General features: G+C 36.9%; 1 protein-coding gene across 2 annotated transcripts in view; it reads right to left on the bottom strand.

Annotated features, from left to right (window-relative positions):
- Positions 1-1241: 1241 nt before the first annotated feature.
- Positions 1242-25582, bottom strand: part of LOC127634181 (phenylalanine--tRNA ligase, mitochondrial-like) — a 224718-nt gene continuing 200377 nt past the window's right edge. For both annotated transcript variants that reach the window (XM_052113618.1, XM_052113617.1), the window contains exon 7: positions 1242-1815. In XM_052113618.1, coding sequence (XP_051969578.1) covers positions 1677-1815 — 139 coding nt within the window. In that variant the 3' untranslated portion in view covers positions 1242-1676. The remainder of the gene's footprint in view (positions 1816-25582) is intronic.

The raw sequence follows: 25582 nt of genomic DNA on the forward strand, positions 1-25582 counted from the left end.
ATCCCATTGAGCACGTCTGGGAACTGTTGGGAGTGTGGAGTAACATCTCACTGCAAGAACTGGCAAATCTGGTGTAGTCCATGAGGAGGAGATGCACTGCACTGATACACCAGATACTAACTGTTAGTTTTGATTTTGACCCCTTTGTTCAGGAACACATTATTCCATTTCTGTTAGTCAGATGTCTGAAGCTTGTTCAGTTTGTCTTTGTTGTTCAGTCTTTATGTTCATACAAATATTTACACACAAGTTTGCTGAAAATAGAAGACGTTTCTCATTTTGCTGAGATAATATATAAAGTTAACAGGCAGATAAACCATATGGCTTATGATGACTTGGATTATAGCACACAAATAATTTTTTAGCCACAACAAACTAAATAATATTAAATGATTACCGAATTTTGATTCCATTTTAATGTTTTAATTTAGTCATTTATTAAATGATTTATTTTAGTTTAGTCTTTTAAAGAAAATAATGCAATCCTTCGAAATGAGTTGTATAGGGCACCAAAAATCACAAAAAAATTTAAAAAATATTATAATGTCACATTAGGTAAATGTGTTAAATAAATAAGAATATTTAATCTGATTTATAATAAATGCAATAAAATCAACTGATTAATTCCATGAACTCAATGAAAGGATTTGTAAACATTTGCATGTCTCTAAAATAGTTCATACATAACATGATTTACACTTTAGATGCTGCCAATACATCAATATTGTATTTTGTGTCTATGCAAGCATGAGCAAGTGAACGTGTGCTAAAAACACACTTTATGTAGAAATACTGTACATCGGAATACTTAAGAGATCATGTTGATGCTGCTTAAAGAACGAAAATGTATTAAGTTCAAAGCTCACAATCTGGACAATGATGTTAATTAATGTGAACACCAGACTACTATGCTGTACTGTTTGGCCATGTTAACACTGCAGCTAAATATAGAGTGATAACTGCATTAACCAATCAAATTCACTCCTGAAATTTGTACCAAACATGCTAAACACTGTCATTTATGTTTCTTGTTTTCAGTCGCAAAACACCAAAACATTGCTATGATTATCACAATGGTTACCACAAGTTTGGGGTGGTAGGAGTGACTCCTTTATTCTGCACACGTATGACAAATTCAGTCATCACTCCCAAAACTTTGCAGTGTGTATGTGGTCTTTGAGTGCTAAGGAATGACCCAGTATGAAAATATAAAACAAAAGACATTGACTCAAATACACCTCAGCATTCAGTTTATTTTTGTCCCACAAACAATACAACAGAGGACCTGTTACCTTCCTGTTTACAATATTACTGTGGAGTGACTAAGGAAGCGTTGCATTATCTTACTCATTTCAGTGCAGCAGCTCATTATATGCTACCTCACATCTTCTAAGGAAATACAAATGTATAAATAAGAGCTGTACTGGCTATGTTTCCAGCTTCTCATCAGACTCTGCGGCGGGTTTGTAGAAGGCCTCTTTGACATTTGTATTACATTTAAAGCGCAACCCCCCACAGAACAGTTTTTACTGCTATTAAAAAGTTGACACATTTTATTAATCTCATAGAGGTGAGACTATATCTGTGAATCATGAGAAGGTGAAAGTCTCTAAAAGATCACCATCATTTACCAAGTAAATATATCTGAGAGACGTGATGTTGGTTCCTGTGCAGTCTTAGTATCTTCCCTCCACTCCAAGCTCTTTTACAGCCGCCTGCTGAATGGCTCCATGAATAACGCTCACTTCGTCCTGGGTCAGCGTCCTCTCCATGTGACGGTATACAACTCGGTAACAATGGCTCACTCTCTTTGTCCTGAGAGAGTGGGAAAAGAATAAAGGAAGAGAATAAAATATTTTGTCAGAAATGTAATAAGTTCTCAATCTGTATTATTATATCAATTCCAAATGCAGCTGTATGTCATCATTTACTCACCCTCATGCTATCCCAGACATGTATGACTTTCTTTCTTTCTTCTGCTGAACACAAAGATTTTTAGAAGAATAGTCCAGCTCTGTAGGTCCTTATAATGCAAGTGAATGGTGACCAAAATTCTGAAGCTACAAAAAGCTAATAAACGCAGCATAAAAGTAATCCATACGTTTCCAGTAGTTTAATCAATGTCTTCTGAAGTGATCCAATCAGTTTTGGGTGACAACAGACAAAAATATAACACCCTTTTAATTATGCTGTAAATCTTGCCATTACAGTCTCTAGGCACAATCATGATTTCATGCTCGATTACACTTCCTAGTGTTTTTCGCATTCGCAGAACACTATATGGTGCTAGGCAGTGTAATCAAGCTTGAAATCATGCTCGCCAAGGAGACTGCAGATGTCAAGATTTATAATGAAAATTGAGTTATATTTTGGTCTGTTCTCACTCAAAACCTACTAGATTGCTTCTGAAGACATGGATTAAACTACTGAAGTTTTATGGATTACATTTATGCTGCCTTTATGTGCTTTTTGGAGCTTCAAAGTTTTGGTCACCATTCACTTGCATTGAATGGACCTACAGAGCTGAACTATTCTTCAAAAAATCTTTGAGTTCAGCAGAAGAAAGAAAATCAAACATACCTGGGATGGCAAGAAAGTGAGTAAATGATGAGAGAATTTTCATTTTCCTTTAAATAAATAGTTTATTTTAACCAGTTCATTCCAGAAGAGCCGATTCACTAAAATGATTTGGTTTTCCAAGCTCTACATATGAGAGAGAGAGGACAATTTACGTGAGTGTGTTTGAGCTCCATTTTGTGATGCTATAGGGCTACTCATTGGAAAATGTAGCATGTTACTGGAAAAACTTCACTATTGTGAACATAGATGACTGTCAGGCTACTGAAAAATTAGTATCACTTAGGTTTGGGTATCAAGTTTGATACATTTTAGGCACTGACCGAATTACCTCAAACAATCGAGTATCAAAAAATGTATTGTCATTCGGTACCAAATTTCAATACCTAAGGGGTTAATCTCGCCAACGTCAATGATAAGCATGATGCTAGATGTTCCCAAATCTAAAAGTGCCTGTGATTGGTTGTGTTTAGGCATCAAGGAAAAACACTAGTTTACACCGGTTACGCCCAGAAACGGGGCTCACACGTGAGGCTGTAGTGTGTATGCGTCTCAACCCCCATAGATGTAAAAGATGTGGAAATGATCAAAAGTGTGGCTACATTTCACCAGACTCGATGCTAACAGCAATATTTGCTGCCAAGACCGGCAACACAACAAATCTGATGAAGCACTTGACAGTGCACGGAATAAACTTAAAGAGCAGAAAGTTGCTCTGTTTTCGACTGCAAGAAGACCGAGCCGGTGCAGTCATCCTCTCAGCGTCCTCCAGCCACAGAGCTTCCTTCAACATGCCCACCACACGAGTCCTCCTCCAAAACTACTGATGAATGTGGCGGTGCTATGACTGGGACTCCGACAGGTAAGGATAACGTTTAGCAAACAAACCAACAAACAAAATCAGCTAACTTGTAGCGGTACATGCTTGAGTACTAAATTAACGTTTCTGTGCGAGGTGACATAGTCTTATAAACTGGGACCTACATAATGTTAGATATTGTTTGGATGTATGGCTATAGATAGCTAGCTAAATCGATGCTAAAAATGCTTTAAGGTTGACAGTAACTGATCAAGTTTAACATACATTAAACTAGTTCTTGTTAAACCGTGCTTATCCTTAGGGTTGGCTGAATAAACAGTTTAGCTTTCTTGTTTTTGTTTTTCCTCTTCACATTAATGTTATAGCCTCTGCCCCTGCCGACCCTGGCATGAGGAGACCAAAAGGCTCAGGAGATGAGTCTTTGAGTCTGTAAAAAAAGTAAAAATTTAAAAAATACAACTGGTAATTTGTAATGTTTGTAATCTTGTTAAAACGATACCCAGCCCTAGTGTCACTACTTTTAGTTAACTACTCTCCAACACTGAGCTATACAATCAACAACACTCGCCTCTGAGATAACAAATACAGATATCTGACAGCTACAGGTCACTACAGTGTATGCAGAGGCACTAAACCTATAACTAGACAGGCCTTGAATAAACTGTTAACTGTTACATAAAGTACAAAAAAGAAAAAGAAAAGAGGAATTCACTATGGGTGCCTTTTTTTGGCCCCATAATATAAATATCTGGGGCATTTTTGTCACTTTCGATTTTTGTTTCCCAAGCCCTGTTTACTCTCTCACTTTGGTGGAGATGGAGAAACACAATCATGTTAGTTGAGTTGGCACAGAATACAGATTTCCGCACATTTAAAAACACTGCACGGAGAAGTTATACAACAGTATATATGAGGTCAAGTTAATACAAGGAGCGAGGTGTAACAAACTCGTTCAGGGAGCTGTCTACCAGTCTAACAGATTCTCCCTTTCTCTCACACGCAGTTTGCTATCTCTCAGGAGGATGATTATTTGGACTTACAAAGAACAAGAATTGACAAAGTTTTCACTTACAAAGTGCTCTCCAGGGAGAGCACTAAAGTCAAGCATGATTCCTTCTAGAATGTGCATGCTGAATGTACACAAGCCTACAGAAAAGTCAGAAAGAAAGGCAAGGGTTTGGACTAGAACAAATCTTTATAGAGCAACCAAGTGAAACAAAATGGCTGACAGGCAACAGCAGCTGCTGGTATTCCAGAGCAAACCAACAGGGAGTTGTGAGACTACATCGGATTCACTTTGCAGATATTGGATTTGCTGTCAGCAGGGCCGGGCTGGTGCCCACTGGGATGCTATCTAACATAATAATTCTCAAGGAAAGTTCACCCCAAATAGAAAATTCTGTCATGATTTGTACACCCCCATGTTGTTTCAAACCTGTATGACTTTCTTGCTTCTAAGGAACACAAAATGATGTATTTTGTAAAGTGTCTGAGCTGCTCTTTTCCATACAATTGAAGCATATAGTGACCAGGGGCTGTCAAGCTCCTAAAAACTATAGAAGTTCCATGAAAATGGCCCAAATAAATATATACAGTGCTATATTTCAAGTATTTATGCAGGAACAAACTGGTCAGTTGGGCCAATAGCCTCGGACCTCGAGCCACAAGACCAAAATCGATCTGCATTCCTTTCATTGGGCAAATAGCCCCACAGCATTGTCCAAAATCCCACCCTTAATATGCCACTCTGGTGCCAACGTCACACACCCCGCCCATTTCACAAGCAAGAGTGAACTAAAGCTAAGGTATCAGACACTGGAGACTAGCTAGCCCTCCATATGAACACGGGTTTATTATGTACTGTGCCCGCAATTTTGTCAAATATTTCCACAAACCTGTATTGTTTACACTGGATACACAACTTTTCAAGTTTTGCGACAATATACTTAATCAAGTTTTGGCAGATGCCATCGATATGACGTACATTTTCATCAGCCCAAATATTCAGAAGAGCCCTAAATTCGTCTACTGACCAGTACTGAAGATTCTCTGTTCTCCATTGATCTGTTGAGGTGAGCTGGTGTCTAGATATGAAAAATTGGGAAATGAGTATCTTGGTGCTGAAACCTCTGACCTGACTCCGGGTAATCGGCGGGCCAGGGCGCTAGGCTGTTGGCCCAGAAGAGGCACGATGAAGCCCCAGAGGTGATAGTGGGAATGCAACTGGCCATGGCAGGCACTAGCACACCCTCATTTGGCCAGATAGTGGACATGCGGCTATTGAAACTTGCCACATTACGACTGGTTACAACGCACACAAGAACCAGTGGTATTTGGCATCATATGCCCCCTTTAAAGGAAAAGAGCAAAATAACTCCCTTTGTTCAGCATGGAAGAAAGAAAATTAAATTACTTTGTAATTACATAGGGATTTATAAATGTTGACAAAATAAATAATTTTTTGGTTGAGTGTGACAGGGCGGAGGGAGGGGCAGGGTCGTGATTTTACACACCTGGTCCCTTACCAGGCTAATTAAGCCTCCGAGAGGGATTACGGCTGACTGTGGACGGTGGTGCGACAGAGAGATAATGTTTACGGGCAACTGTCATTCCTATGCGTGTGTTTTTTGTCTTTTGGTTTATTTCTTCATTAAACTATTATTTATATCGTCAAGCTGGTTCTCGCCTCCTCCTTTCCATTGAACTGCTTTACACTGGTGCCGACGACCCGTGAAGGAGGGATACGCCGTAGTGGAGTTCTTGCCACTTTTATCCACCCCAAAGGAGCACCCGCGGCCGTTTTCCGGGGGATGGAGGAGCTCGGCCACCTGGAAGCAAAGGAATTGTTCGCCGACCGCGAGGGGAGAAGGGGCTCCTAGCCGACCACCTGGAGTGGTCAGGGCCGCTGCCAGGGGTGGAGGAGACCACTACCAGCCGCTGAAACGCAGCAGGGTCTGAGACCGCTGACCGCGTGCGGGAAGGGGCTCACTGCTGACCGCCTGGAGAGGGAAAACTGCTGCCAGGGGCGGGGGAGACCCCTTCTGTTCACCGAGAACGCGGCGGGGCGTTCCGTCCACCAGGGGCTGGAGGACTACCTCTGATCTGCCCGGGGATGCGCACCACCCAATGCAAGCGTCATGCAGAGCTTCGACCTCCACATGAAAAGCGTTGGTGTGCACGGTAAACATCGAAAATGTGTATTTGAGTTTAGAGTAGAAAACAAATGTGGCAAATTGCTTTGATACATTAATTGCAGGCAGACGTTGAACGTCCTGGGATGCTTGAGGTGAGTTTAAATTAAAGAACTATAGTCTTAGGATGCAATAAGGTAACTATTAATTGATAAAAATAAATTATTAGACATCATTATAGTATAAAGTCTGATTTTTATTTATTTCTTGTTGCTTCGTACAAAAAAAAAAAAAAAAACAATCAGTGAGGCAATCATCTGTGTTAAAAATCTCAAACTGGTGCAAAGCGTGACCTGTTTTTGCACAGACGCATATATTTAGCATGCTTCCTGTATTCGGATGACTGCTAAATTGCTAACATTTTTGGTTGACCTTTTTCCTTTGTTTGCTTTATTTCTGTCTTTTTATAGTTTGGACAAATATGGGTGAGTACCTCCAGCAGGCTGATTAGTTCCTTATTCTGCTACATCTTACACTGAACAATGAAGGCCTGCTCATAGTTTAATTTTAATTACATTTTTTATTAATTTCTTGAATTTGATTTATTTATATATATATTTTTTATTGAACAAAACACAAATTAACAAGACATAGCAGCTTATACAAGTAAGGAACCAGTGAAATATATATATATATACATACACATACACACATAACAAAACAAAAAAAAACAACAAACTTAATTATAGGTGTATAGATATAGTAGTGTCTAAATGTAAGTTTAAGGGCTAGGTTAATTTAATGTCATATAAAAGTATTCATTATAATTAATTAAATTTTTTCTGGTGATGTTGGTGAGATAGAGAAAAAGAAAGATATAGATTTAAACTTAGATATATATGGAACAATCAGTTATAATAATAATATTAATAGTTGTAGTAGTAGTAGTAGTACTAACAATAATATAATCTCAGCTTTATGAAATTTTAGACTAGTCAATAAAATGATTGCCGATATACGAAACTCTCTAGGTCTGGGAGCCGCTTCACCAACACCAACTCTAATCCCCCCTGGCCCCCCTCCACCGCCACCGGCAATCCCTTACCAGCGGTTAAGCCTCTGTGTGCCGCTGTGTCTTCCTCCACAAAGGATACTGGGGCACCACGACTGGCACCTCCAAATCAAGCTCACCTGGTCTGGTTGTGACCCGGCAGATGACCAGAAATCATTGTTTGGTTGACCTTTTTTGGTTTACAAGCTTTTGCTGGAATTGTGGTGTGCACCAGTTATCTCCCCAGCCAGAGACACCACATCCAACCCAGATAGCACTCCGACACAGTCACGTTAAAATAAGAGAAAGGACTGCCGGGATATGTGGCAAAGGGAGGGGCCAGGCAAACCCAAATTTGCACAGGTAATGCCTATGCCAACAAGATGTGCCAAACGCACCCACTGACAGTACAAGAGCAGCCCCCAGACCCAGACAGCTAATAAAGTATATAAGTTATAAGTGTATAAATAGAATGGTTTTGGAATTGGGTTTTATAAGGGAGGCAGGTGGGAGGGATGATAGATTGTTCTATACTAATATAACTATCAGTACTGCCACCACTACTACCCATCAACAATAACAATAATAGCATTAACTATAACGATTACATGCATAATTTACATGCAAAGAAAAGAAATATATTATAGCATATATACCTATTTTTTATTAGAGCAAAGTATGGAAATACAACAAAATAAATACGAGATAAACAAACCAATAAACCAAAAACAAACAGATATTGAATTCTTGAATTAGATTTATTAATTTATTAATTACATGAATAGTTTTCTGGTAATAGGCACTGGACGTAAACGTTAACAAGTAACGTTAATAATACGATGGATGTTTAATGTTTTTAATGCGTATTAACGTAATTAACATTAATTATAAATATTTTTTTATATCAACAAGCTTTATTAAAACTTTAGTAAAATTAGTTTAATTGTAATTACTGCATGCATTAATCCTACTTAAGGTACCATGTTAACATTTGTTTATGATGTGTTTTTTTAAATAATATTTTTAAAAGATGAAACAACTTGACAAATTTAACCCAGCATTCCCATAAAAATGAAACGGCATTTAGGTTCAATAAATAACCCATTTTGCTTGGTTAGATTAGCCCAATGCATGTTCTATCCCATATTCATACAGCAACAGGGCTAAAGATAACACAATTTGGGTTGTTTTTAACACAGCACTTTTTTTTTTATTTAACACAAATAATGGGAGACTGGTTGAATTTGCATAAATTCCTGGAGGAACTGATTAACCTTTCAAACCTCAGAGAAAACTGAACTCGCTTTTAGCGCCACACAGTGGGCATTTCACCTCAGAACTGCCGTGATACGCGTAATAAACAACTTCACATACATTTAATGAGATCAGGCTGGTATTTTTTATGTTCACTGAAGTATAGTGTTGTTAGCATAGCATCATGCTAATGTCAAACTCTACTAGGTATGAGCATTTTATAATTTTTCTACTCGAGTACTTGAGGGGCAATGACATGTACATAACTGTAAATATAATAACATGTCTGACAAACATCTTTGGCTGCTGCATTGTATCATCTATTCATGTACCATTGTATCGTCTATTCATTATTATAGGCTGTTATAAAGTATGTTACAAAATGTACAAAAGATTGCATAATCAAAATATAATGCATCACATTTTGTCATTATGTGAAGATTCACTGCCCAACTTAATGATAGAATGAGCACAATGCGCATCTGTCTGTTCTTCCTTCAGGTTACCGTAATAATCTTAGTAAGCGCACACCAGTTTTTTTAGTGACTGTCTGAACCATCTATTTTCATATCGTGATTGGCTTAACAGGAGATGCCATAACCATCACCATTTAATATGAGTTGAAGTTCAGTTTTGAAGACGCTGTATTCTGTTACATTTAGCTCTGCACTCTCTGGCTGTTTGAAACTCTTGCCTGCTGTATATGCGCTGCTTTAGCGCGTTGAGTCTACTGCCACATGCCCCAAGTGTTCACTCCTGTGGGGAAAGCTACAATGCTCCATATTGTTGTTGCTGTGATGATTCAACAATCGTTCCAATCAACTCTGAAGTCGGAATTTCAACCTTAGTGCATAGTGCAACGGAATGACCTTTATGTCAGACTTCTAACTTGGAAACTCGTGTGGAAATCTTCAACTTCCATTTCGTTGAGATGCAGGTGTGTGTTATATCACTTAGGGCAGGGAGGTCAGTGACAAACATTCGCTTTGATTAAATAATATCCATTAATGAGTCAAAGTTCTTATATTAAATCATCAAAATCACAATGTAATCAATCTCAAACCCTCTCTTTGACACGTGTGAGTTTAGTAGTCAGGTAATTGTCACTGAATTTCGAATGAAGTGAAAAGTCACATCATGCATGATCACCATCGATCATCGTTTTCATGATCGATAATTGCTGCCACGTCTGAATACCCAAGTACTCGAGTAATCGTGCCCATCCCTTAACTCTAGTTTACTATACATTTCATGTGAGGGGCACTATTTGTGTTGCTTCCTATCTACAGCATTTCAAATCAGTCACTTGAGGTTGACATCAGTTAGGATGCTGCCTTAGAAGGGAGTTGCCTATGTAGACAGCAGACAACAAGGCAGCTCACTAGGATTTCGATCAGAACTCTAGAATTGCTTCTGTATGTCATCACAAATGTCCATTTGTATAATCATCTAATAAGGAAAAAAGAACCATATTTTTTGCAACCACACAATATCGTACACAAAATATGCTGTATATGTACACAACTATACTCAACAGATAATGTAACATAATCCAACACTTTATCTTATGATCGCTTCTCTCTATAAAGAGAAAAAGCATAAATGCTGTGGTGCTCCATGCATCTCTGTATCAATATAACTCCTCTCCCCATAGGGGGAAACAGAATCCTCACAGTCAAGAGGCTAAAAATAAACATCAGATGAAGGTCCCTTGGGAACCTTATCCGTAACTGATTGACACATAAGAAAAGATCATACCTAGTGCTGTGTAAGAAGAGATAATTAATCAAACCACAGTTAGTGTGAACAAAGACAGAGCTAAAGGGAAAGCAATTAACGTAAACCCCAGAAAGACGGAAAAAAGTTATATAAATAGATATCTGTAAAAATAGACACTGAATAAATTTTCAAAACGTGACAGCTTTCTACCCACACAGGCTGTGGAAAATGATTCTGCAAACTTGTGGATTGTGTCGACTGGCGCGTGCACACACACAGTGTCTCAGCCAGATTTCTACTGTGTGAAATCCACAAAAATGAAACCTAACAATTTTAGGCTATCACTGATTGCCACTGGGACATGTACAATTTCACGTGTCCCATAGAGCCAAAGCAGCTAATTGGATAAAGTGATTTTTGTCCAGCACAAAATGTATTTTATTTGTTTTAATCCTTTAAAAAACTCTTTTACAGCCATATCTCCCTGTAGATTTTGACTGGTTGCCCACTGAAGCTAAGCAGGGTTGATCCTGATCAGCACCTGGATGGGAGTCCTCCTGAGGAAAATTAAGGCTGCTGGAAAAGATGTTAGTGATGCCAGCCGGGAGTGCTCACACCCTGTGTATGAGTGTAACCCCATGCCAAATTCCCCATTGGAAAACATGGCCTCCTAATAATCCCAACATATGAATTGGCGAATAGATGGTGTGAGTTGAGTGTACAGGAGCTCTATGGCTGCTATCACATCATCCAGGCGGATGCTTTACACTGATGGTGGTTAAAGAGTAGAGGTCGACCGATATTGGTTTTTTCAGGCCGATGCCGATCTTTTGAAATCCGGGTCGGCCGATGGCCGATTAATGCTGCCGATTTATTTTGGCCGATATTTGGCCGATATGTGCTTGTTTTTAACCTCTTATTTGAACCTTTTATTTGAAAGATAAAATGTAACACAAAAAATTACTTAAGATAGACAAAATTTCACAACAAATACATTTACTGAACACTTGACCAATCTGCACTTGTACACTTAAATTAAAAATGTATAATGTAAAAACATATTGTATAAATAATGTATAACAAATATATTAAATAAACAAAGCAGGTGTTACGAACTGCTCCGAGACAAGAAGGTTGAGATCCAAATGCAGCTTTAATTAAGGGGCAATCCAGACACGTAATTCAATATTCAGAGCATCCAAGAGAAGCACAGGCATAACTAGGGATGGGTATCGGTAAGGTTTTAATGGTATTACTATCTTACCGATACTACTTATCGATCCGGTACTTTAGCGGTATTCTTAACGGTTCTTTTTGTTATATATATATATATATATATATATATATATATATATATATATATTACACAAATATAAACGTTATATAGGCACAGTGATTTAATTTCAGGAAGGTCTACTAACATTACTGTTCAGGTGTGGTCTAAAAAGAAATCTACTAAAGTAATCAAACTGTAAAATAACACTGCATAGTTTATCATAGATAGATTAATGCTCATTAATGCAGAAGTTATTCATTCAAGAGCTGTAAGTGATTTTCTCTTTGCCTTTTGTTGTTTGATTTGCAGTAATGGCTCAATCGTCACGTTTAATAGACAGCTTCCCCTTTAAGACCGAGTTCAGATCTAATAGGCTCCTGATGCGCCATATTTTCTCCCAACTATTTCCATAACTACGTCCATTTAAGACATAATCTGTGTTTAAGTGAATCTCCAAGCCGGTCGTTTTGACATATTTTTGTGTATATTTGATCGTTTAGACGCGCACATGAAACCCAAAGTAGTCTATACTTTGCTTGTCTATTTGCGGTGTGTTTCGGAGCGCGCACCGCCTTGGGAACGACATCTCTTGCGCTCTTTTTATTATTAAACGCGTCCCGCAATTTAGCAACAGTAGCTAGACTGCATTTTACAACAATCACCGATCGTGCTGATTCTGACGTTAAGTTTGAGTTTTAGGGAGAAATGTCAGTGCACCGCTGTGAAGGGGAGGACGTTGTGCTAGACAGAATGCGGCTTATGTATAAATATTATTTTTATAATCTTTGGAAGGCGATATCTAAAATAAAATCAGAATAATAATCACAGATCTAAACCAGGCTATGTTTGAATGTTTAGTTCTGTCACTCATTATGCAGGGCTGTGTTGTGCTCGCTGTGGCACCGCGTGAGCGAGATTCTCTCTCTCTCTCTCTGACTGCGAATAGCTAAATTGCATCACAGACTAATGGTTTCATATTATTATACATAGAAATGGCTGGCGAGATAAAATAACTTTCTCTTTATAGCAATAATAAATGTATTTTCTTAATTTCTCCAGTACCGACAACAGAAGCGATAACGTGCGAGCTTACCAAAGCCAGTCCTTCAATAGTCTATAGCGCGTTTGTATCTTTTATATTACTTATTTCTCTGCATTGAGTGACAACCCTCTCAAATATAAGACACACAAACAGAACAAATAAAAGTCTCAGATTCACTGTCTGTAATTGCAAAATTCTTGCTTACTTATTGTGACATGATAGCAACCCTTCAGCTGTGATAATGCAACTTCGACTACTCTATCAATATCCAAAGTAGCCGAATGTCATGTCAACTATCGCGTTTGTCACATTTTTTCTTGAAGTTGGCAGTAACATATCAAAAGTTTTTAATTAAATTTAAAGAAGTTATACAAATTTAATCCTTACTGTTTTCTCCAAGGAACTTAGCACTGGATGAGGTCTGCTCACTCTGCTGGAAAATGACTCTAGGGGCAGTGTGTGCGTCGAACACGTGTTCCACAACAACACTAGGCTGCCCACAGATGTGCCTGCCTAATAATCGGCTTGATATGCGTGGATATTGGCCGATGCTGATTATGTAAAAAATGCAAAAAAATCGGCCGATCAATCGGTCGACCTCTATTAAAGAGAGTCAAGTTTATGTAAAGCACATTGAGTGTAGTGTCAGAAAAGTGCTATATAAGTGTAACATTCATTTATCCAATCATTTTAATCTGTATTCTAGCACATCAGCATTACATAAGGAAAGGACACTGTAGGGCAAATCCACTAAACAGTTGTGCCACTATTGCACGCTATATTTCTGCACAAAAAACTCCTAACGAAGCACCCGGAATCCAATTTAACCAAGCAGTTAAGCATGAACACACTTCCTTTTTGTTTAACTAAGGTTTATTAGATTGAGCATTATTCACAGAAAAGGAAATAAGTGGAGTCCCACTCCCACGTTGTGGTTCAAGTGGACGTTAAAGAGCCGATTCGGGTGTCTGCACAACATGATGTCACGGAAATTGACATGTTGTCTTCCGAAATTTTATTTACCCTGAAATTTACCATATTCTGCCAAATTACTAACAGATACCATCAGACTTTTTTGCATCAATTCAAATGCGTTTACCTTTACCTCAAGCACTATTGAAAGCACATTGCATAAAGAACCTCTAAGACACTGATTCAGGTCATATGGAATCCAGGAAGTAACCGTATTTACATAAAAAATTGGTGAGTGCGATTCTAAGGTTTTATTTTTGCTCTAAAATTAAATTTTTACTCTGATAATGGTTACATTTAGGGTTTGGTTTAGGGTGTACGGGTAATAAAACTTTATTTTGGTGTCACTCTGTACATTTCACCAAGAAACTGGAGCTCCTGCACATGCCCATATGTTCAACGACACTACCAGCTTCGGTCACTGGGAGCAGTAGTTAGAATTTCAGTAAGAATAGTCTGATTGCACCAGCAGATCTTTTGACCTACTGTCGCTGAATTCACAGTATGACCAGTCTGGTCTGCATCACAGTAGTGAAGCAATGCTTTAAAGTCCCCGTAAAATGTTTCATATTCAAAATCAGACCGCAAGGGAATTGCTGCATGTAAACAAATAGATAAAAATGTTTAGAACTGCATTTCCTGGCATATTTTCTCTATTACTTGTTTTGCATTATTCCTTTAGTGATTCGTGCACTATAACAATGCAGACAGCGTGTGCAAATAAACAATGCTATCAGTGGACACTACTCATTTCTGTGTAGCTAGCAAAGCTGACAAGACCTTTAAAAATTAAAGGCAACCTTATTAAATTTGAAACATCAGCCATCAGGTCACAAAGCTACAACACCCACAAACAATTAATTATTATAATATTCAATAATTCAAAGTTCCTATTTAATTTATCTATTGAGATCTATTATGAGATTGAGGTAGCAGTGTTGGGTAAGTTACTAAAAAAAGTAATCCAATACAATGTTTTTTTTAATCAGAGTACTTTTATGATTACGTCATCCAAAAACTAATCACATTACAAATGACTTTTAAAGGGGTCATGACATGAGAAACCAAATTTGCCTTGATCTTTTGGTATATAAGAGGTCTTTGTATCATTAAAACGTCCTGCAAGTTTAATATTTTAAGACGTCCTCCCCATTCTAAATGAATCATTTATTTAATCAAGCTCAAAATACAGCTCGTTCTGGATTCATGGTTAGAAGTGACGTGACGGTTAGAAGTGACGTACCAGCGTTTGCATATGACCGCCTCCAGCACAAGATAACTACGCTTTAAGCGCAAGACAACTACGCTCATTTCGTATGAGTCGATGGACAGCGAGCTCTGACAGAGACTACTTGTGCACAGGAAAATTACGATGCCACACAGATGTGCTGTTCCTGGCTGTGGTCAAACAAAACCTCTGAATAAGCTGCCGAAAGATCCAGACGTCAGGGAAAAATGGATGCAGTTTATTTTTTGCGGACGTCCCAGTCACGGCAGTGTTAACTTAAGCGTTTGTTCTGTACATTTTAAGGATGACTGTTTTGAGAACAAATCTCAATATGATGCTGGCTTTGCCAGAAAACTGTTGCTCAAAGATAAGTCCGTGCCGACTATTCTGGGAACAACGACGACGCAAACTGTAAGTAATCTATTTTAAACTTTAAACTACTTTTTAAAGCGCAATTTCATTCCTTATGAATAATCACAGTGTTTTTACTTCGTTTACTTGCATATTGTTCTGGCTGGGGACGTCAATAATTGATACATAGGCACTGACGTTAGCCAATCATAACAGTGGGCGTTAACACTGAATTCTTAAATGGAAAACGCCCCCAAAACAGACTGTTTGAATCAGAGGATGAGAAACAGGGTGGGAAAAGGTCATAAATCACTAGATTTTAAAAGTTTTTCTTAAAAAAAAAATATATTAATACTATAATTGCACCTAAGGGAACATAATAATACAATAAAAAAACCCATGTCATGACCCCTTTAAGATACTTTCTAAAACACTTCAGAGAATCGATTTTGCTTTTCCATTCAACTAATTTAAAATGTCTATATATCCTCTGTGTTAATTGTCACACACCCTTCATCCGTCACAGAAACAGAATTCATATTTACGTATATTATACATAAATATGATTGTAGAAATGTGTAACCCATGTAACGTACTTCAAAGTAATTACCTTAATTTTAAGTCAGTAACTGTATTATGTAATGCGTTACACTACTTTTTGGCTAAAACAGTAATTACATTATATTGTAGTAACTAATTACTTTGTAATCAGATTACACCCACCTCTGTGAGCTACCATGTTATATCCATTGATATTTATGATTTATGCATCACTTCCTCTGTCTTTTTGCATCTATCAACCTCAGTAAAAAGAACAGCTGACATTTCCAGTGAACACACAGGTGTTCAATAATTCAGTGGCCACAGAAGGCGAACAGTGATCCAAACACACACAACAATTTCATTTTATTGGAGCGGACTCTGTTTTATTGCTTGGCAAAATTTGGTGTGGGAGCCGGCAGGTGCAATTATTTATACAGGCTTTGCTACGAATGGAAAGGTGTGTGTGACGAACTGCAAGTAGGCACATAATAGAAAAAACAAGTGCTCTGATATTAAATTCATTCCGAGTGACAAGGAAAACTGTACCGTAGAGATAGTGAGAGTGAGTCTTGAAACAGAAGTTTGTTGATCAAGTTTATGATCCTGTTTCAAGAACAAGATACCATTTGACATTGAATGAGAATCTGCTTTTTATTATACTAAACTCCATAACAGTAAAAGGTACCGCTTTTCTCATATCTGGCAGAGTAATATATTTTATCGATTAATTTGGTATATGTTTCAGCTTATGTTACAAAAAAGTATGATTTCTTAAACTACACCTGAACTGTTGCACACAGTTCATTTCTAATGTACCAAGCTAACTAAGCCTAACATATATTCTTGCTTTATTTTTACAATACATATCAGGTTTTTATATGGCTATTTTAAACAGGCTGTTGACTGCTTTTTTCCAACCTGCAATTAGGGATGTTAATAGATCCCTGTGCAAACAGCTCATGAAGCCATATACATTCATAACACAGCTTCTGTAATGTAATATATTAAACATTGGCTCTCTTTCTCTGTCATTTGCAGCCCACAGTGTTAATGTGCAAATATGCATGGCTGAATATATAGAACTTAACCGCTTTAGCTTTTCCTTTGACATCTGCTAGCTTTTCACAGCTATGATGCTATGAACAATGGTCTCCCATGCTCTTCAGAAAACTTGCAATCCATTATTAAGGTCACATCCATTTCAGCTTCACTACAGCTGTTTTGCAATATAGCTATGATATGTAGATCTAGAATCAATCGATAATGTTTAAATAATGTTTTGTTGATGTACAGTCCGATACAGATTTTAAAGAAAGTGCTTGGGTTTTCTATTGTTGCTATAGTTACCTATAGCAAGTGTGACTTATATTTGCTAAAAATGACTAATTTAATAGTGTAGACTCTCTGTAGGTATGGGTCCCCACCATAAGACTATTGGCTAACAACAAATGCAAGAGTTTGCAACAGCTAACAGCTTTCAAAACAGAGAAAGCCAGAAAAAATTAAGACATTTTAGAGGTGCAATTTCAAGCCTAGAAATGTAACTTTTCAGCATTTCCATTGTACTGACAGTAGATGTGACAACAAAGCAAAAACAAAATATATGCTAAAATGTAAGTGAAAAGACCCAAACATGTTTCACGGAGCACAGTAGAGGCTAAAAGGCAGTCGCTTGAAGCGTTAAAGGCCATGTTGACAATGAGCAGTGCCTTTTCCATGTCTCCTTTGCTCATAGTGTCTCTCACTGTGTGAGAAGCTGTTAAAACAGGGCCTCATTTTTACAGAGGTTTCAGCATGGCATTTGCCTCTCCATCCTGTAATTGGGAGCAGTATTCCAAGACAGTGCCTGACTACACGGACATAGGACAGGCACAGCATGTTTTTAGTTCAGAGCCTGAACCCACTGCAGCTTTGGTTAAGACATTGAAAAAGAGGTATATCTAGTGTGCATAATCAGATGCAAACCATTTTTTCAAAAAATTTTAATTTTTTTTGTTCTTGGCAATACTGGCGGATAATTCATTTTAATGGATTTGGTTTAGGGGACTCTGTGGTCTCAGATCAACAGATTGAAAAATAATGATTCAGTCCAAGTACACAAATTTGCACATATTTGCATCCTGTAATTGTTTTTTAGTTGTATTTTTGTATTTACATTTTTTTCTAAGACTACTCTGCAAGAGTATGTATGAATCGGTTGTAAACTGGGACTGAACATCTGATTAAATCATCTGAAAATAGTTCATATAAGAACTAAAGCTCATCTCCTGGGCACACAGTCCCCTTATTCTTTTGTCTCTAATATGGTAGGAAAATTTAGGTAACATCATAATCTTGAATGTCGACTCATATGTCTCTTATGTAAGCACAAGAGGAACCTTTAGTAAAGTCTTGTAACATATATTCTATGTAATTGCATATATACAATGGGGTTCAAAAGTAAAAAAAAACCCACACCTGAAAATGCTTCTATTTAGCATTTTTATAAGTTAATACTGTTTTTTCTTATTACAAATTATATTATCAGCATAACAATTTTAGTGAAAAGCTGAATTCTTATACATAAACACTGGTGTGAAGGGCAGAACCTTTGTAATGTGTCCAACCGGAGTCATTACACTGATGGACATGCCACAAGAGTGCCAGAGTCCTTCTACCTCTATAAGCTTAGCATAATATAGCATAACAAAGTGGTCCCCTAGACATTATATGGGTGGTACTGTCATAACACACTAGTTGACTGTTATGTTCTCTCTTATGATAGAGCCGCAAAAGTTTTTATCTCAGTAAATAACAGCGCTTCCCTGTCAGTTATACAATACGGAGAAAGGAGCTCTTAGCGCTATTTGACTCATGATAGAAATCAAGTATTTTCCAGCCTATGTAAGGCATATTTTAATTACCACAGAAGCACACCAAATCTTAACTATCACCAAAATGTAGAATGTGCCGTTTTTGTTTGCAAGCTCTCTTCATGGGGAGTTCAAAGTGGTGCACAACACTGGCGTTGCCGCTTTAATGTGAATTATGAACCCAGCTTCACGATTGCTGTAACAACGCCGATAGCCACAGTGTGTAGGCAGATTAATATTGTGGAGGATGAAAGTTAGAGGGATTTAATGACCATTGCAATGAATATGCAACTTATATGGTGACTAGTTCTTTGAATTAGTCAAACTCCCACTTAGATTTGGGAAACGTTTAATGTTACTTGAATTGGAGATATTTTAGTGCATTGTCTTTTTATTGTGGAAGGCTTTGATTGGAAAAAGTTAATAAACCATTATATTGGTACATATTGTTTTGTTTTATTTCCTAAGATGGAATAAAAAAAACATTTTGACAAGAAAAGAAGTATATATAGTGTCAAATTTAGCTTTTACAAATTTGAATCGACAGACAGCGCTATAATTGACAAATCTGAATAAGGTAATTCAAGTGTTTATTCACCACACATTAATGTTTGTATTGTACTACATATATCCCAAATTTAAGAGGTAAAACTTGTGATATGACTGAAATTAGTTACAAAGAAGATCTTTTAATTATTTTTATATTACAATCTACAGCCTCGGGGGATAATGCAACTAAGCTGTAATACTACAATAGGAGGCCTATGCACCGCACACAATAAAACAGTAAACTATAAACATCAAAAGATTTAATAATGATTGGGATGAAATTTTGGGCCCTATTTTCAAGGTGCAAGAGATAAACACTATGCTTTAAGTCATACATGCAAGGTCAATGGGCATGGCCATGAAGTTTTGGTATTTTTGTGGAAGCATGCGCTAAGTATAGGCGCAAGTGTGTTTGGCGAAATTGCTTGTGCATAGCGCTAATGGGCAGGGTAAAGTTCAATTTAATTCTGAGGTTTTTCTCCGGTTATTGCACTATTCCCTGTCAAGCACCAGCAATATTATCAAAGAAAGCACATTTATAAGAGGTTGATAGTGTAAATAGACTGTATGCAATCAATTAGAAGAATAGAAATATAGACTTAGCCTACATCTTTTGTGCCTCAACTTCGTCTTTGTTGAATGTCAGGCATATTTCTATGACAGTGACATGCTCCTTTTATATGCATGGAAAATGTGCTTCTTGTCAGGATTTGGATGTAAGCTATGTTGAATTATAGAGAGTATATTTAATAATTTTCCTCTATTGACACAAATCATGGATAGTAATAACAGTGATTTTATCGACCTTCAGGTTAGGCTGTGGATTGATTTTTGCATGCACTTCACTTCAACCAGTACATTTTGATACAAAATGTTTTAATTCCTTTATTTAAACAGAAAAATTAAACCAAAAATAATTAGCAATTAAAATGACATTTTAAATGAAACAATGATATAATCAAAATAACAAAATGGTAAAAAAATAAAAATAAAAAATCATACCAATTCCAAACATTTTATCCTTTGCAACTCCTTCCACCAGCCCCTTTTGGAGTGACTTAAAAATCAGACAACAGGTGGAAAAATACCACCAGTTTATGATCTAATTTATATAATTCAGTTGGGATCCACCATAACAGGGTAAAGCAGGGACAGGGTTTTGAACACAGATTATTTCATGTACTCGCTCAATAATGGACTTTTGTTAATTTTTAACAAATCAATCTCACATAGTGCAGCTTTAACATGGTCAATGTCAAAATTGGCAATTTGTTAAATATCCTAAAAACAGTTGAGAATTTTAAACACATTACATATATTACGTCATAATTTTTTTTATAAATCCTAAAATTTTGTTTATTTCCTGGTTTAAATTTGATTATGAATCTACATTTTCAGTGTGGTTTAAGACATTTGAACCCCACTGTTAATTAAATCTGGGGTGTGAAATACCAATGTGTTTGGGCCACCTAAGTCCACGGACACAAACACAGGCTGTACGTCAAGTGGAAAATGGGAATTTCAGTTGAAGTAATGGGCAACCACATACAAAGAAGTAGAGTTTCATTCATGGAAGCCATTCCTGGGAAGAGGTCTACAGAACACACCCAAGATACGCACTTATCTTTCTGAAAGGGAGAGATTCTGAAACATGACACTCCATACTGGCTGAAGCTCTCGGATGGGGGAAAAGACATAGACAGAAAATTCACTCAATGAGTTGCTAATGATTTTACCCAGGGAGTGCTGCTAACATGCTAACAGCTCCAGCACTCTAGCAAAGTGATTTCCTGTTAAAAAAAAAGAGTTAATGTTTGGCCAAATGGGCCAGCCGTCTCCATTATCATCTTCCACACAATTATCAATTAATACTCAAATTAAAATACAGGAAATAAATACAAATAAAGTCGCTCAATGATGAGAAAAACAAAAAACCCACAGGACTGGTTGCTCATTGGAATTTACAGTTGATCTTTTGCAGCACACAAAAAATAACACGTTTTTCATAAGTATGACGAGAAAAGATCTTGCAAAACGGTATCCTCAAGAATAGAGTGCAACGGTAGGGCTCTCGATGTAAAAATTGAAGTTGTCCATAGTGAAATTGTTTGGCGATAATGTATAAACCATTCAACACAAAACTACACGACCTCAGAGGTTGTGAATTAATGATAGAAGCTTCTGTAGAGGCAGTATGACTTCTACATTTAAAAAAATATCCTGCTTAATAGACAAATTCCAGGTGATAAACTACACTACCCATAAACCTGAGGTAAGATCCACCAATCAGAATTACCATGGAAGCAGAAATGGCACCAAAAAAAGCTTAGCAGACCCCCATGAAGCACTGCGAATGATGTAATCAAGTCAATCTCCCTGCATTCTCAAACTACTTAAACATTTTTATACAGTATATCTGAATATTTAGCAAAACATTTTGCAATACATTGCCAATCAATGAATTGTCAATTATATAAAATGTATTGAATTAATTGCATGAGATGCCAGTAGATTAATTAATCAAATTAATCCTTATAACAATTGAATTAATGTGTTAAACTGACAGCTTTATATTTTCTATACTTAAAATCAATGATTACAAGTCAATAGTTTTATATTATTCTATACTTTTGTTTTCAATTTCTCTCATTCACAATAAAATGTTAACATAAATGTATTTTATTAAGTACACTTTACATTATAATTGTGATTGGTTTATGGCTTAGAACTCTCTCTCTCTCTCTCTCTATATATATATAAAACAAATGGTAATGGAGAAAATAGATAAAAAAATACTACTAAAACCAAAACCATAAACTGGGCAGTTGCTGTTGCTCCACAGATTAAAACACTGTGACATTATTGCACAACATCACAGCTGACACCACCTTCAGCAATCCTTCAATAAACACAATGCCATAATGAAAATCACCTTATGAGAGGATTTAGCTTTGACTTTCATGCCCTTTGATGAAAAGACAGACTGTGAAAGACAAAAAAAACAAAACAAAAATCATCAAAGGCATGGTGGTGTTTCTCTCTCAAAGGCATGGAAGGGAAGAGCTGCAGAAATCAATTTGAATTCCATTAACAGTTCCAGACTTCTGCATCCTGACTTGCAGCAGACAAACCTCTTGTCTGTATTAATCCGACAACTAATTTATTTTCTAATCACACCTGACTAAGAGGAGGGTTACTGAGAGGACCTCGTTCTACGTGTTGAGAAACTGGACGCACAGATGGAGAAGGGCTATGTCAAGGAAACTTGGGAGGTCATGTTTACAAAAGCACAGATATACCTCATGTTTCAGAGAGTAACAGAACACAACAGTGATCACTTTTTCAAAGGCATTGGTTCTGGAAATATATTTGCAACTCACTTTCTCCACAGGCATAAAAAAAAACCTTCAGTAAAGAGTTCCAAGCCAACCAGCTCTGAGATGAATCACAACATTACAGACATTGTTTTGAAGGAAAAAAAATACATGAAGATTGAAAATAAAAAGACAAAGCTACAAGACTGGGTCCATACATTATTTTATGAGTGAATAAAATACTCATGAAGCACTGTGATTAACATGAATAAAAAAAATATGGTACAATGTAAAATTATTGATTACAGAGATCGATTATAATTATTAAAACAATATATTTTAATATTATTGCAAAAAATTCATAAATATGGAAATACATAGTAGATATGCAAGTAATTTGATAGTTTAGAGAGGTTGCTGTCGAGCTCTTTTAGTGCAATTCACATTTCCATGGCAACAGTGACTTCTCTGATTGGTGGATCTCTCTTTAGGATTATGGGTAGTGTAGTTCTTAACTGGGAATGTCTATTTAAGTAATAACATTTTTTTTAAGTTTTAAAGGCAGAAATGCGAAGCATGTAAGTTCTTGTATATTACTTGAACTGTACAATTTATTAAATCACTGTTTATACGGCCGTTTAAGGGTTTACAACATTACATCGTCATGGCAAAAAAGTTGTAAAATTGGATATAAATTTACACAGAAAAGGTTAGTAAGTGATTTTATCACATTAAAATCCTATTAACATGCATACTGTTTACATACTTTTGAAACAGTGATCATTGTAACCTTTACGGAATGGCCCCATTCACTTAAGTGCCGCACTCGAACCTCGATTTTTGCTTCTTTTATTGAGAAGAGGAGGTAAAAGTCTAAATAAAATTTTGTGGTAATCACCATGCTGCCGATTGAGCATATCTTGTATTAAACCAAGAAATATTTCAACAAAAGTTGAAATCACACTAACTTTTGGCTTCTACAGAAGCATATATCACTGCGTAACTTCTGAGCTCATGGTACAGTAGGTCTGTCTAGAAAGATGTATATGTTAAAAATTAAAAATCAATTGTTCAATGGAGAAAATTAATGGCATTTTTACTTTACTCGACTATTGTGCTTTGTAGTCCTTATGCCTGACTTTGGTCTTGAACTAGTACATATTAGATAATTATTAATTATCTAATGACTAATTAGATAACTATTAGATAAGCTGAGCTTTGAGGAATGATACTGTACAAATAAATTACTCAGAAGTGCCTGACTTTAAAATCAACACAACCAGTCAAGCACAAAGAACACACAAACCTGAATCTCAGCTCCAATTCTGCAATCTATCCTAATAGCTGTCCCCATATCAGCATCAAGGGGAACAAATAAAAGGGAGACAATGTTCATGAGAAAATAATGAACCTAATTAAAAGGAAAGTGCCTTGGATGATGGGAAGAGGGGAAAGAAAAAACTTTGGGGAGATCAAATTAAAATTCCAGCTCAGAGGGAAGTCTACAGGCAGAGCAGAAGTCACTGAATTATTAAGATCTCTGTCATAAAAGCTGGGAAGCACCTATATCAATAGGCTTAAACAGCTTCTTCAATGCACCTGGAGGCAGGTCTAAAATAGGCATCAGTGTGCTGCTGCTGCAAAGTGGTGAATCTGTGCCACAAAATACAGTGTGTGAGGATCAATATTCTAATAGCACAACATAATATTTACGTAGATGAAAGAACATATCAAAAGGTTCAAGTTCATGTACATTAAAGGGGTATGCATTCAAAAAGAAAAAAAAAAATTCATAGTAAAAGTATTCACAGTGCTGTGGAAAAAGTAAGTGAACCCCCTGGATTTAATAACTAGTCGATCGTCCTTTGGCAGCAAAAACTCAGATAGCTGCGGATTAGACCTGCACAACATTCAGAAGGAATTTTGGACCATTCTTCCTTACCAAACTGCTTCAGCTCAGCCATATTATTATGATTTCTGGTGAGAACACCTCTCTTGATGTCATTCCACAGCATCTCAATTGGGTTAAGGTTTGGACTCTGACTGGGACACTTTTTTTAAGCCATTCTCTAGTGGATTTACTTTGATGATTAGGGTCATTGTCCTGCTGCATCACCCAACTTCTACTGAGCTTCAGCTGACGCACAGCCTCCCTGACAATGTCCTGTAGGATATCTTGATAAACTTGGGAATTAATTTTTCTCTCGATCATCTCAAGCATTCCTGGCCCCGAGCAGTGAAGCAGCCCCAAATTATGATGCTTCCTCCACCATACTTCACCTTTGGGATGATGTTTTCATGCTGGTATGCGATTCCCTTTTCGCCATACGTAGTTATGCGTATTCTTCCCAAACAATTCAGCCTTAATTTCATCTGTCCATCAGTATTGGAGTATTTAACAACTCTAGGGTTGTTGTTTACCTCAATGAGCATTCTGTGGTGTGCCCTTTGAGTCATCTTGGCTGGATGGACACTTTTATTGGAAGTAGCCACAGTACTAAATCATCTCTATTTATAGACAATTTGGCTAACTGTGGAAAGATGAATATCTAATCTCTTTGATATAACTTTGTAACCCTTTCCAGCTTTATGCAAAACAACAATTCTTGATCGTGGGTCTTCTGAGATCTCTTTTTTGTGAGGCATTGTCCACATCAATGGCAATTGTGAAAGACAAAATCGAAATGTTTGAGTTTAACCCACACCTCCAATCTCGTTTCATTTATTGTATGTCAGGTTTGCCAACTCCTGACTTTAATTAGCTTTTGTTGACATCATTAGCCAAGGGGTTCACATACATTTTCCAACCTACACTCTGAATATTTGAATGATGTATTCAATATGTACAAGAACAATACAATAATTTATGTGTTATTATTTAAAACAGATTGTGTTTGTTCATT

This window comes from Xyrauchen texanus, chromosome 41 (genome assembly GCF_025860055.1).
Source record: "Xyrauchen texanus isolate HMW12.3.18 chromosome 41, RBS_HiC_50CHRs, whole genome shotgun sequence".
NCBI classification, from domain to species: domain Eukaryota; kingdom Metazoa; phylum Chordata; class Actinopteri; order Cypriniformes; family Catostomidae; genus Xyrauchen; species Xyrauchen texanus.